At 36.5% G+C, this 14,985-nt stretch overlaps 1 protein-coding gene across 3 annotated transcripts in view; it reads left to right on the top strand.

Moving 5' to 3' along the window:
* The window catches only part of LOC129726498 (uncharacterized), a 121,020-nt gene extending 106,274 nt beyond the window's left edge, over nt 1-14,746 (top strand). For 2 of the 3 annotated variants that reach the window (XM_055683286.1, XM_055683285.1), the window contains one exon: nt 5,225-14,746. In XM_055683286.1, the coding sequence (XP_055539261.1) occupies nt 5,225-5,394 (170 nt within the window). In that variant the 3' untranslated portion in view covers nt 5,395-14,746. The remainder of the gene's footprint in view (nt 1-5,224) is intronic. The other variant, XM_055683287.1, reaches the window with a different exon arrangement.
* The last annotated feature ends 239 nt before the right edge of the window (nt 14,747-14,985 follow it).

Here is a 14,985-nt window from a genome sequence, read left to right as displayed (position 1 = left end):
TGTTCGTAGCCTAGGTCTTTGCCGATTGATCCGTTCCGTATTTCTAAATTCGTTGTTCGTGGTTGATGAAAGGTTTCGGTATGCTACCTTACCAGGGTCGCGATACCTACATCCTGCTGATGGGGCAGCTGGCGGGATACAGCATTCCATAATTCAGCCGCCCACTCCTGCTCAGATGCTGTTGTACGCCGCCCCTATGGGGATACAGCCGCGTACGACCCCCTTCCCAGTCAGCATACGACCATAGTTTCCACCGGGGTTGGTTAGCCGATCTCCGCTAAGGTTACTCGTATTCCGGGCGGCACCACGTGGAGGTTGGAATAGGAGTTGCTGGACAGAGGTGAATGGCCACATTAGGGTCTCAAGTTACACGTGTCCAGCCATTTGCCAACCGCTGCGCGTAATAGGCGTCCTTATTATCATTGTTACTGCCTAAATGAGGAATGTGCACGTTAATGATGCTAACATTGAAGGAATGACCTCTAATCCTCAACTTGCACATTCGGTTGTCTATTGGTCACCTTATGATCACACTCTTCTGCATTTCGCTCATCACAATGAAAGCTGTGCTAAGCTAATGTGTATTGCCGCAACTATGGTATACGGAGTAACCATCTCTGTGCGTATGTACCGATACTTACTTCCAGCATGTATCCTGCAGCGCTACAATGTCGAACTCGCGAATCCTCAATAAGTCAGAGAGAATTCGGGTACTTTCCAAAAAAATTAAGAGACCTTTAGCCGTTTGGTCTCTGGGTATTATTTTGGTTCCATAACAAACCATAATAGTTGGTGTTTGGTAATTTTGTGAAACCTGATGTCGCCATCTTAGTTTTCAAAATGGCGTCTAGATTTGATTTCCAATCTCGGCACTGTTCAGGTATTAGAAATATTTATATTGGGTGGTATTGGACCATTTTGGAACGTTTTCCAGAAACCGGAGAATGTCATCTTGACATCTTGGGTCGATTTCCGGCCTTTTTTTCGTCAATGGGAAAGAAATACAAAAAGTTATACTCGTTTCATCTAATTTTACTACTAAGAATTGAAAGTAAACCTACTTCATTACGGCACCGTATGAAATAGAAGTGGAGTCCTGACGCTGTCAATTTCGCATTCTCCAAAGCAAATCAATACCAATACCATGTCATTTCTGTAGGTATGTGAGATGAGCGTTTGTACATACGATTGTTCAGGGTTTGATAAATGTTGTCCTTTGGTGTGTGAGATCGAATAGGATAGGAAAATTAGCGCACGACCAGCGCTTCCATGTCTGCCACAAATTATGTTTCTGATCTGTTCTGTTACTACAACTCTCTCAAAGGGCACAAACTCCCATTTCGATGAAAAATATTTTACTTTTTTTGAGAAATTTCTGCAAATTGACATTTGATTTCAATATACTCAGAACTTAAGCTGGTGTGTCTGGAGCGGATTCTGCGTAGTTTGTAAACTAAATGGTGCAAAATAGATACAATTTTTTTTTCATCAGGACAAGTAGCGAGTCACTATTTAATGATATACTATTTTGAGTGTAGTCACTATTCACGTCAAAAAGTCACTATTTTACAACAAAATGGTTGCTAATGTCACTATTTTAGCTTGAAATGAGCAAGAATAACTATTTCTGTATTGAAACGCTTAATGGTTTGGAAACCGACTAAAGAGAGAAATTTATTTCTAGAGCTCGATAGCAATACTTTAGAGAGAAATTTTCTTCTACAAAGCTTTTACATATAATAAGGCGCCGATTAAAAAAATATCAAAAATTAGGATGATTTTCGATGAAATCAAGTATCAAACTTTTTTATTTCTGTAGATAGAAGAAAAAACCCTAAAATACGACTTTATTCGATGTAACTTATTTTCAAAGGTCATAACTTTTAAACCAGTTGATCGATTTTCGATCTCTTTAGATCAAATTAAAGGTATTTTTGTCTAGTTTTAAGGGACAATACTTAAAAATAAATCAGTGTGCTTTTATATGCAAAATATATAAAATTAAAACAACTTTTGTCATGTTTTCAAATAATTGCACTCAAATTCAAAAAATTGCATATTTTTCAAAATTTCACCAAATATAGAGCCAAATGTGCCCTTTTAATTGAGACCAAGAGACATTTTTTATGTTTGCCCAAAAAAGAACCACAAACAAATGAAAAAGGCATATTTTTTGTAAAAAACAGTGATAACTTTGTGAGTAGAATTGAGGTATTCACGATGTTTGCAAACTTTTTTCTGCAATGTTGCTTAAAATTAACGGATCTATAACATTTCAGAACAACTTTTTCTCCTATCTACAATGATAAAAAAGTTCGATACTTGATTTCATCGAAAATTCGGTTTCTGGTTCATTGTAATTCGTGAGAGTGCTTCTCATTTACTAAATATTTGTACAGTTTGGTTCGTTAGAACCTTTCGTTGACTTTTTATCATAGAAGTTTCTTGGCATCCAATGTTTTCTAGTCTGTCATTGTAATGAACAGTGCAGAAAAGTTTCGATTAAACTGTGTAAGAGCAGCCAATGTGAAGGTTTATAGTTAATGCTGTCTCCGTCTCCAGGCAATGTTGTGCGTGAAATTCGACGTTCTTGACTCAAATCGCCTGTAGTTTGCTGTTTTTCTGGTTGAAGAGAAGTTAAAACCAGTGGTGGGCACCATTCCGCTAATTCGCTAATCGCTAATTAGCGACGCTAATATGCAGTTAGCAGCTTAGCGATTTCGCTATTTTTTGAGCTGGTTAGCGAAACTGTTAGCGTCGCTAAAATTTTGGCCTTCGAAACGCTAATCGCTAATTCGCTAAATTTTGTAGAGAAGCGACAATAGAACTATTTAGAAAAACTGTGAATTGCTGATGGCTTACGTAAATTGTTTCGAACAAAGATGAACATACTTTACTGCGAAAGTTATTTTTGGAACGTACGTTTCATTCAAACAACGTTCTATTGTCTTAATTATCTAGAGTTCCTCTGTTTACGACACAAGTGCAAGTAAATTTTTCTATCCTATAATGGAGTTCCAGTTATCGTACACGTCACAGGAGCATTTTGAATTTTCGGCACACCAAGAGCTTTTGTAAATTGCAATCCGCTTGAATTTTTTTTTTTTAAAGAGGCTTTGCCTAATTTGGCATTTGCTTCTGTCTTGAAATTATGACAAATTTGGTTTTTATTTTTTGATTTCGATAATATTTGAATTTTTATGAAAACATTCTTAAAAGTATCTATTTTTAATGAAAGCTGAATATAGGGGGACTAGTTCGTCAGGGGTTTTCTTCGTCATAATTTTTGGTTCATTCTAATGAGAAATATATGACGAAGAAAGCCCCTGCCGAAATAGTCCCACACCCTATTTTGTTACTTCTTGTTTTTACAAAATCAAGTATGAACACCGTTTTGTGAACTCGAAATTGTATTCTGCAGTGTCGTGTTGGGTCTCAATTCACTGGATAATGCACAATAAAAATTCAAAATCTATAAAAAAAAAACTGTTATATAAATAAATTACGATCTCAACCGTGATTTCCGATTTATTTCTACGAGAATCAGTCATTCCGCATCCTATGTTCTAAGCATCTATTTGAGATGGTTAAGTTCACAAATCAATTTTAAAGCTCTATATTATTCACGTCTGGTCATTATTTGAATGAAAAAATAAGTCACTATTATTTTACTCCAAGTCCACTATTAGCCTTGCTAATCGATTTTAGCACTGTTTACTAAAAAAAACAGGTTCCGATTTTCTTTTCAATTCTAGTTTAACATAAACCGATATGATTGAGTGCATTAACACTCTTTTCAAGAATTCGAAGGAAAGAAGTGGGTATCACGTAACTCTTTGGATATTGAATGACTTCTAGTATATGGTCTATATATTTGCAGGATTTCCGGTAAATTTACTGCTTACGGCATAACTGCTTAATTTGCTGATGTTCTTCAAAATGCTTCTGAAATAATTATCCCAAGCTCTTAAATCGTCTCACATCACCATCTCTTTGTGTATGGCTCGAATGTATTGCACGATTGTGATAGTTGTTTCTATGGATGTGGTTGTTATATCTCATCATTAAATTTTACGGCCATGTCCACTTTGCCGCTGTTCAGGTCAGCTGAGCTACCTTGTGTGTGCCTGTTTTTATACCAAAATACTTATAGCGCTTTTATCAATTGACTCAGGATAGAAACTGAATGAGGAGCTCATTTGTTTCTGATTAATAGTGTTACGGGCGGAAATTAAAGAATCGAGATAACCAATAAATTTCTCACTAGATTGAGGCAATCGTTCGAGAATCATACTGGTCGACAAAATGAAAAAAAAAAGTGCATTCCAAAAGCTCAACCCGGAAAAAAATGAAACAATTGCTCGCCGGATTGGTCGCATTAACGTCATGTTTACGAGGAAACTCATTTAAGTCTCTGAAAAAACGGTAATGGGACACAAAAATTCTTTTTTTTTTGTTTGAGCTTTAGGAACTCACCTCTGCTGACCAGTGTAATTCTTTTGAAGAGTTTCTGCTTTATAAACTAAATCTTGAATAACATTTTCCATTCCGTTTTGCTATTTAATAGCATTGGTAGTGAAACTGTCCTAGGGCTGGTTGAAAAACTTGAATGTGAGAATATTACGTCTTTCAGTGAACTTTTACCGAGTAAAAATTACATACAGAAATTACTTGCAAATTAAATCCTCAATCAAGTTTTTATAGAACGTATAGCGTATAGCGTAATTTTTCAATTGAAGGCCATTTGTGTTTCAAGTCTACGACCGAAAAAGGACGAATATGTCATTACTTTCAAATAAAAGTTATGAACTTTTAAATGTTATGAGCTAGAGTGCATATTTCATCTCAATTTCCGCAATCATTTAAAAATATTTCAACCTCAAAATATTACTATGGCTTTAATCAAATTAATTAAATTGAGCTTAATAATCGAATTTCTTTACCTAAATTAAACAGTTCTGCCTCAATCTAGATAGCTCAAACCATAAGTAACGGTATAAGTAAGGAAGAATACGCTTAAACAATGAAGAAGGGTTTAAAAAACATAAGTTTTTTGTTGGGATTTACGAAAAATAGTTATTATAATCATAATCAATACAATAACAGGATAATTTCATTACTCTCAATCTAACATGCATTTCTCTCTTACTCTACACACCCAGATCACGGCGGTACCCCCCACTCCGCGGGGTACCACCACTGCTGGCACTATTCTTCCAATCAGACGTTGTAGACGATCGCAAGGCACTACGGGACGCATTATACCAAGGCATCTTTCACCGGCACCGGCGAACCATCTTCGCCGTCGGCAGTTTTTTGCGGATGCTGAAAAGTCGCAGCTCCAGCTACAACACCATTCGTAGTTCTTCGGAGGGTGAGGATGACACACGATAAACCGAAAGGCAACCGAAAGTGATTGCTAAATAAAACAAAATGATACAGGTAAACTTATGATCGAAAGAAGCCTGCCTCCCCCAGATGAGAGGTCCACATTAAACACTAGACGATTAGATTAGATGAGGAGGGGTTAGATGCGAGGAAGCACCACTAGAGCCACATGAAGAAAATGCAGTGTTAGAGTTTTATGGTCATTAGACGGTTAGCAAGCAAGACCATCAACTTAAACGTGTTAACCCTTTATAGAACGGAACCATAAGTGGCAATTGCTCGCTGGAAGATAAGATGAAAATGCTTTCTAAACATTAGGTTTTTCGTTCGGTCTTAGTACCGGAACCAATTTGATACAGGCTATTTCCGAATCGAACCAAACAACTATTGGGCTGTTATTTTACATCATTCATTAGCATATGCGTTCCATAGTACGCTATTAGGGTAAAGACATAAATAACGTAAGTTAGTAGATACTGAAGCGTTGTTAGCAGTTATCCTTTTTGACGATCCTACAAGCCGTTATGACCATTTTTTGCACTTGTTTTCATGAAAGTTGAAAACAAACTCCCTAAATTAGTTGCATGCGGTATACAGTAACGGAGTAAACAGGAAACCTCCTGCCGTGCGGTACGCTAAATGGTAAAACCTTGTAAGACGGTTCAGTTGGCTGGAGGCACTATCAAGGTTAGTTTGTAGTTGCCTGCGTAATAAGATAAAATTTGATACGTAATTCATTGAATTCAAGGATGAAAGAGTTGTACTGCACAAGCAATTTTCATTTCAGGTAACCTTCTTAGCTCTACTTAGAACGGAACCATCAAACGTGGAAAAAAACAGAAAGCACTGTACATTTTTTTCTCGTTCAAAGTTTCATTGTTAATTAGTGGAGACGCATGGTGTTAGATCAAATTATGAAGACGCATTGTTATATGTTTCCTTATCGCTCCAAAAGTCAACAACAAGTCCAATCAAACTGTCGATTAATTTTCAGTAGAAACCTGAGATTCATGTAAATTATAACATCGACAATATTAAACCGACAACGGAAGAAGACCTCCCCAAGCTTTCAAGAAATTTGCCGGAGAAGCTTCCTGTCAACTGCCAGCCATCACGTTGCCTGGAAGTGCAAATACATTTTCCCATCTCAATCAAACTGTGCTGGACCAGATACCGAATGATTTACATACGTAGACGTTCAATACCTCGTTTATACAAAAGCATTTTCCTATCAAATCGCACAACAGGCAACAGCCGTGGGATCAATCATGCTGGTTGTATACAAAACCTTATGAACATTGAATTTATCAATCCAACATCCGCCGACCTGTCTCACACCCCGATCAGCAACCGTATGATATTGCCAGCTTCGCTTGGCCGGAAAATGATGAATCTCAAATTTCAGTCCACCGGCACACAATCGACTAGCGCTTCCATGCGCTTTGCACTGGCCTTGAACTAGCGGTAGCAGTAACGATGCTACTAACTGCTGCTAGTACAGCTGGCAAAACGAACACAAAAAAAAAATCGCTAGCCTGTGTTGGCTTACCATACCCACCGGTCGCCGCTAGCGGATAAATCACGCAAGGAAACAGCAATTCCCGTCCACGTACATATGATACAACAAAGGTGCGGGGTGAAACAGAGTGAAATGTGTGTCGTTATTTTTTCGATGTTCACATTTTTTCCTAAAAGAAACGTGAAATTTTTTTAGCGGTATTCTCATGGATGTTGACTGTAATAAATATTATTGGAAAATTTTAAGGTTTCCCAGTTAAGACGAAAGCTCAGTCACTTGAGTTTCGCGTTCTAAATAGTTAGACGCTATTGCTGTTTGTTTTTCTCTGATAAGAATAAATTATTGTTATTATGTTGACTACGCAAACGGTTGCCTTTTTCAACTGTTTTGGATTTTGCCTCAAGTTGCACAAACTAATTTAATCTACTTTTTCAGTCAAGCAGTTTATTCCACATGGGTTTGAGATACACTCTATAAATTTTCATGATTTTCTAGAAGATAACAAAAAAGTTACACCTTCTCCAAATTTTCTTAAGTGCTCTAGAAATTGTTTTCTTACAAAAAAATGTCAATTTGATGAGATTTGTAGTCTTCCAGTTATGATTGTTTCAACAAATAAAGACTAGTATTCTTTGTTGAATAACATTGGAATCTAACAAAAATACTAATTTTTATCATTTCATCAAGTCCACAGTTTCGTTGGATTCACGGGAAGGTGTTTTTTGACCGTGATAAAATCGAAGCAGCACTCTATCTGCAAAAAAATGTTCAAGTCGCAAAAAGATGATACAAAACAAGTGCTTTTAGCATGTTAAGCTGGGGTATTCTTTTTTTATTCGCAACGTAATATTTTTTCGATCATTTCATTAAACCCACTAGTAACCCACTAGTAAAGGCTTTTAGTTTTATTGCTGCCTCTTTATTGACAATAAACCACTGCATATTAACCAATTATGGATCGGACCAAGATCTCGACTAGCAAATGATGAACTTCCAAAATTATATTGCTTTTTTAAAAAATAAATGTGAAAATGTGTTAAATGTGTTAAAATTTTCATATCGATCGATTAAACTATATTTTTTCCGCCCGATATTTTAAGTTATCATACAGTAGAAAATTGACTTTTTCATTCTCGTGAGATGCCCAGTTTAATTCTAAAAATATATCAAAACATGATATTTGTAGGAAATTTTCTGGGAAAAACTCCTCTAAAGATCGTAAGACGCTACGATGTTTGTAGCGAAAGTTATTTACCTCAAACTGATTGAATATCAGACAAGCGGCTCAGCATTGAACTTTTCTAGCAACACTGCTGCAGTATGCTGCTGTCCAGGCCTTATATTTTCGAAACATAATAATAAATCTGAATATTTCGCACATTCATTTCGATTCAAACAGTTTCATTTGATTCAATTCAGCTACTGTCATCGAATTACGATGAACATGTTCACTGTCAAACAGATTTGGTTACAGATTTCTGTCTGGCTCATTTCAAATGAAACTGATGACAAATGACAGAAACACTGACGCATACTATGACACTTTCCTGAAGTGATTGGAAATTAGCACCGCATCATGTCATTCGATGATAGTTTTCTTGCACCGCAAGACGCAGTAGGCACGTTAATGGCATCCAATACGCAAGTTCCGCAAGTTCCGAGCATTATTTCGGAGATTTTTTTCTGTTGATCACATGCGCCCCCCTAGCCACTTCGGGTTGCGAAACTAATATTAGCGTCCTCCATTTCATATTGTCATGATTTTCCTAATTTCCTCTTCCCTCTATATGTGTGAAGTACTGTAAGGAAACACCCTGTCTCCGTTAGTGCTCATTGCCATTTTAACAGTAGTCAAGTGATAGTGACGCTGTTATTCTTCGCTTTCATTTGAAAATCCTTTCATTCCTTTCCAAGCCCTTCAATTGGGTTGTTTAGCTAATCACGAGTTTCTGATTTTTATATATCAGTAGAAGAATGTAATTTTCTGAGCAAAACGTGATTTTTTCAAATTTCATTGGGGAACTGCTCCATTATTCATCTCAGCCCATATATTCATCTCATACAACATGAAAACACAATTGAAAACAGGAAAAAACGCATATTTTCTAGCTGAATCAATCTGCTAATCCATAGAATGGATTCTTCTTAGTTCACTTTAGATTTCTTATAAAATAGAATACTCAAAAACTCACTTAAAAGCTCTAAATTTGACATTATGGTCGGGCATCTGCACTCGAAAACTCATTTAATTCAATCACTTACCTCAGAAAACAAAATCCGCGCAGAACAATTTCTGTACGGCTACAACGGCACTCGTTCAGCAGCCAACCAGTTTTTTTTTTTGTCACTAGCGGACCATTTTTTATTTTAATCACTAAACAAAAACACTCACTACACTAAGAATACTTTAATCTTTGAAATGTTCACCTCAAATTTCCAAAAACAAGCTTGAATTAGCAGAAATATATGAGATGAATTTCTTCAATTCCAAAATTGCAACTGTATGTATTTTCATCTCTTTTCACTGCTTTGAAGAAAATCAAAAGTTGCCAAATCAGTTTCTGTTAATACGAAAAAATCATACTGAAAATATTGATTTGTTCCGACATAATTGATATAAATCTACAGCACTGTAGTGGTTACCTTGGTTACCATTTTTGCACGTAAACAACTACAGCGGATATCTAGGTAACCTACTACGACGGGCTGCATCTACGTTCATTCATGATAATGTGATTCATTCATGATTAACAGTGTGATGGATATGGGGGCGTCGTGAGATGAAGAATTGAGCAGTGATTTAAGTTTTGAGATGGATATGGAAACGTTGTGAAAAATGATTTGTTTTACAAAATTCAGCATAATTCTAGCTAAGTTTACTAAATATACAATGCTGAAAGATTCCATAAGAGCACGTAAGCGTATTCTGTTTATTTGTTCAATGATTTCGTTACAATTTGGTATTCAATCCGTGCATTCTCCGTGAATATCGGCTTAATGAGATGGATGGAGCAGATCCCCTATCATCGTCTTTCGACTTTTAAATGAAGAATAAATATCGCTCTAAATCGCTACAGTTGATACATGGGCGAAATGCAGCTCTTTCAGATAATATAAAAAACGGATATAGCCCAATTCAATTCACAATCCAATTGTCAAAATATTCCAAATGAATGTAAGAGTATTCGAGTAGTTTTCGTTTGACTCAAAAAGTGCTCGAAAATGAAACAAATGTTATTCAGTTGAAAGCATAATTGCAAGATGTTTTTGAAAAATGTCTGCAACTACTTGAAAAACCAGAAAAATCTTCTTGAAATTCGATAAAAAAAATTATCCGTGACCAAAAAAACTATGTGCTCTCGCAAACAAAAGTCTGCAAAAATCTGCAATCATTTTGAGACAGTCTGCGCAAATACAAGGAGACTCTGACAAAAACCGCGGAAACTATGAAGAAATTTTAAATCAATAAAAAATCTGCAGAAGAACTCTAAAAATCTGCTTTCGCGGACATATCTGCACATCTGGTATCCCTGGTTGAAAACGACAGCGTCACCATAGACCATTGTACGAGACGTTTCAAAACTCAATTCATTAATGAAATTTTGACAGGTATCCCTGAACAACTGAAATAACGCACGTAAAAGCCTGGGGGGTGACAACTGGCTTCTTACTCTTCTTCATCGCCCACCTCGATGATTCCTGTTGTATTTTTCGCAAGTGCTGCCATTCACACGGAAAATGCTTAAAAGTTTCAATTACTTTTTATTTTTTTACTGACATCATGCACAATTTCTCCTACAGGCGATAGATTTACCGTCTTAAAATTACCGGAGATTCCCCGCCGGCCTAGTCTTTAATTTTCTTTAAAACGAACGAGTATTCAATCGATGATTATAGTTCATTCATTGAACTACCTGAATTTTACTCTCCGCACAAGAAATGTGTTTCAACAGGTATATTCTAAATTTAATATAGAACGAATTCAAAAGTGGTAATAAGCTGCTAATACTCAATATACTTCCGACATTGAGCAACGATATATCGTTTGCGTGCTTCATGCAAAACCGTATCCACTCCTCGCGCACTTTTGAATCTTCTGGAAATTGATATAAGTGGTGATCCAAATGGGATCTCTTAGTACGCCCGTATTTGTACGCTGTGCACTTTGATTTGAATGTTCACATTAATATTCTAGTTAATAACAGGTGAAATCATTAATAAACCATATATCGGTTCAACAAAAACATGTTGTTCGGCAACACTGCCAAAATCAAAACATTAATCTGTGATGAACAATTTTAACGCACCCGGGGTTTTCAATTTCAACCAATCAGCGAGTGGTTTCCAAAGTGGATGCAAATCTACACCCACTTGTCTCCCGTTAGCTAAAAGCTCAAGATTTCAAATGAACAGATTTGTCTGCAAAACGCAGATTTTTAGAGTCCGTGTGCAGATTTTTATCGATTTTCAGATATTTGCAGTTTACCACAGTTGCTGCAAATTTTTTCATAGTCTCCCTATATTTGCGCAGATTTTCTCAAAATGTGTGCAGATTTTTACAGACTTTTGCCTTCGCGAGGGAACTTTTTTTCGAATCACGGAAAGATTTCAGATTTCGAGCACATTTTTCCGGTTTTTCGAGCAGTTGCAGACATTTTCCAAAAACATCTGGTATCTCCTACATCAATATCAACATTACAATTACATTTGTCATTTCGTAAAATGGTCTATAGCTTGACAATTGTCAATTAAAGTGACTTTGTCAGGTTCTGGCTGCTGTTGTTTGGTCTCAACTGAACATTTCACAAATTTACATATTTGTTGTAGGACCCATAAGGAACATAAAAAGTGCATTAGAGCTGATATTTATTTTTGCCCCCATCCTAGTCACCATTTCGAACACATATGTGTCTGTATTATTCGACTTTCTTTCACTTTTTGACGTAGGATTACGTCTTATGGCAACAGGAGGGGTGTTAAATTGAAAATCTAAACATGGAGAGCGTCACGAAAATTGTCCGATTTCAAAGACTCAGTTAATTTTAAATCAATTTCTTTCATTCTTTCAGTGATCTATTGGAAAATAAGTTACACGTTCACAAAAATGTGTATAATTGTGATTGTATGAGGCTAACTATTGAACTATTAAAAAATGAGAACTTTGTTTTGAACGCTGATTTCCACCGCAGAGCTGAAAACATGACCAAATACCGTCCAATAGGTATTTTCGGAACCGGGATGACTTCCGGTTTCTGGAAACAGCATAGAATGGCCGAATATCACCCAAGATAGGTATTTTCGATTTCTAGATGATGCCCTGAAACTGCCGTCAACTGTTTCCAGCAACTTGCAACATGCTTTTTGAATCACAAGTCGGACTCGATTATCCGGAGGTTTGAAAAATTTTCACTCCGGATTACCGAATTCTTCGAATAATCGAGTCGATTTTTTTTTTATTTTTTATCTTTACTAATCGGAAGAGTCAGTTTGTTGCTCAAAAGTATATTGTAGTTGGTAAATATGCCAACAAAAAATATACAAATTATCTAGCGGCTTTATGTCAATGTTTGTCAAATGTAAAAAACTTAATCATAATGAGATGAATCAACCGTGGCAGCTCTCTTGATGCACAGAATTAATTACGCAGTATATAGCGCGAAATACTGCATTAAATTTGGCATTTCTAGATAGAATCGACAAAAACACAAGCGTCATAAATGTAAACAAAATATGAAATGGAAGAAAATAAGATGACTCCGGATAATCGAGCCATTTTCTCCGCATAATCGAGCCACGGCTAATCGAGCCCCTGGATGATCGTGCCTCCGGATAATCGAGTTCGACTTTTACTTGAATCCAATCAAATCACGCGCCTCTTCAGGAATCATTCAAAAAAGAGCTGAAAGAAAACTATTGCTTAAGTTTATTGCGTGTTCCCTAACTTATTGCAAAACACACATTGACATTAAACAGGCTACGTTAAAGTTGCGGCCATGTCTCATCCACGACTTCTTCAACTTTTTTGCCTGCAGTCCGTGCTAAGAGAATACAAGTTTTATACATGTTGGACACTAAAAAACAGACAAATTAGTAGAAAATTTTGTCACCCGATGTTGCTACGATAATTTTGCCATCTTGTGCTAGATTTTCTGAAATTGACTTTTGTTAACCATTCTCAGAGATCAAGTCAAAGACTATGAAAAAAATCCAAAATTAATTTGCCTTGTCTACCGTCTTGAACAACCAACTATGAAATTTATTGTGCAACGCTTTGTTTCGCTGGGTTACAGCTAATCAAATATTTACGAGATTACCGCAAAGAAAGGGGACAATCGATCGAAGGGAAGCCTGCTTCCGGGCGCTCCACTGCGACAACACGGCGAAAGTGAAAAAGGCAAATCGCTGGAAAAGTGGCTCATTTTTGTCACTCGTTTGGAAGATTACAGTGAATGGCAAACAAAACTTGTCTGACTTCGGTAAGTGTATTGCTTGCTAATTCCATTGAGATAATAGTAAGTGACAATGCGAAGTACGCTTGACATTCCAAGTTTTCTGAGATTTTTGTTACTTTTGCTGGCGAGAAAGAGATCGCTCCATCACAGTTAGTTATGGCCATTTTTAGTACCACCTGTATTTTTAATGTATGCATTCTAAATTTTTGAAGCATGTAATGTCCGAAAAAAGTTCAGCTTTCATACTAAGGTTGCGGCTCAGATACACTTTTGTTCCTCGTTTCTCAAATTACAAACACCTATGTTTAAGCACGAGGAACAATATTTCACCCCCCACCCGTGTCTAACCTTATTCATCCATGATTTATACTCATACGACCGGAGAGAAGCGAATAAAATGCACGGAAACGAAGAGGAAACATCATATATTTGTCATCATCCACCGGCTAGGTTCGCCAAACGCTAGGAATTGCTAACAACGGGCATGAATTATGGATCAATTTTATCAGGCCACGCGTCAACTGGTTCTTTGCTTTTTTCACAATGCATAGAATTTTTCAGAGATGTTCGAATATAGTTTTAATATCGATATGGCGATTTCGCGTTCTATTTTTTTTTTTTATAATTATGTGTTAAGTATTGGAAGGTGCAGTAATTATGACATAAAAATGTGTATAGTATACCGATGGTCGAATGGTCGAACCTTACTAGTATAAAAGTATTGTAGAAAATGATTTATATTCGCTGCTCCGGATCGGCATAACAAAACAAATCAAGATATTCGGGATCATACGCAACAGACTAGGAGAAATTTCTTCACATGTACATCACAGCAGGGGGAGGAGGCACACGCAAACACACTTTTCTATCACCAGGCCGGCATTGTTGTCATCGTTGTTGTTTTTCTACATACATCTAAATGAGTACATAATGCACTAGTGAAAATCGATCTGTTAGTTAAGTAGTACTCGAGGACGCAATGTCCGAAACAGCAAAGCATAACTGACCGAGCGAAACTCTCACGCATTATACAGCCAACATAGAGCACCGCCCTCCAAGCGATCGCGACAAACATCAACCATTTATGTTAAGTTTATACACAGCCAAACAGCAAACCGTGGAATGCGGGAATATTGTGAACATAGAATAAATATGAACATGTAATAATGAATGACCATTCGGAGGGGAAACTGCAGCAGTAAAAAAAGAAAAAATGAACAGTGCACGAAGATCACGTATGAGTACTAGTTATGGTTAATAAACTAAATCGATAACACGCCATGATGAAGATGTTATCGAGTGTACACTCAAATGACAGACATTATTTCTTTTAATCAATTCGTTCAATCCGATCGACGACGATAATAAAAACTGCTTTACCAACATAGCTTTTTTCGTGTTGTTCTTTGAGTCAAAAATGCAAACCTCCAACTATGAAATTGAACATCTTTTAAAGGTAAGTAAACATTGTGATATAAAGTACTTTCAAAATTATGTACCTACCTATATTCTTTCACAGGTGCCGTCACAAAGAAAAGAAAGAAATTCAAATTTTGTATTTTGAACTTTGGCGAATAGAGAAATGACTAAATGACCCTCGCGTTTGTTATAAAAAAATTTTAATCC

Source organism: Wyeomyia smithii, chromosome 3, assembly GCF_029784165.1.
Source record: "Wyeomyia smithii strain HCP4-BCI-WySm-NY-G18 chromosome 3, ASM2978416v1, whole genome shotgun sequence".
NCBI classification, from domain to species: domain Eukaryota; kingdom Metazoa; phylum Arthropoda; class Insecta; order Diptera; family Culicidae; genus Wyeomyia; species Wyeomyia smithii.
The sequence above is the reverse complement of the archived record's forward strand: the minus strand, read 5'-3'. Positions and strand labels throughout refer to the sequence as shown.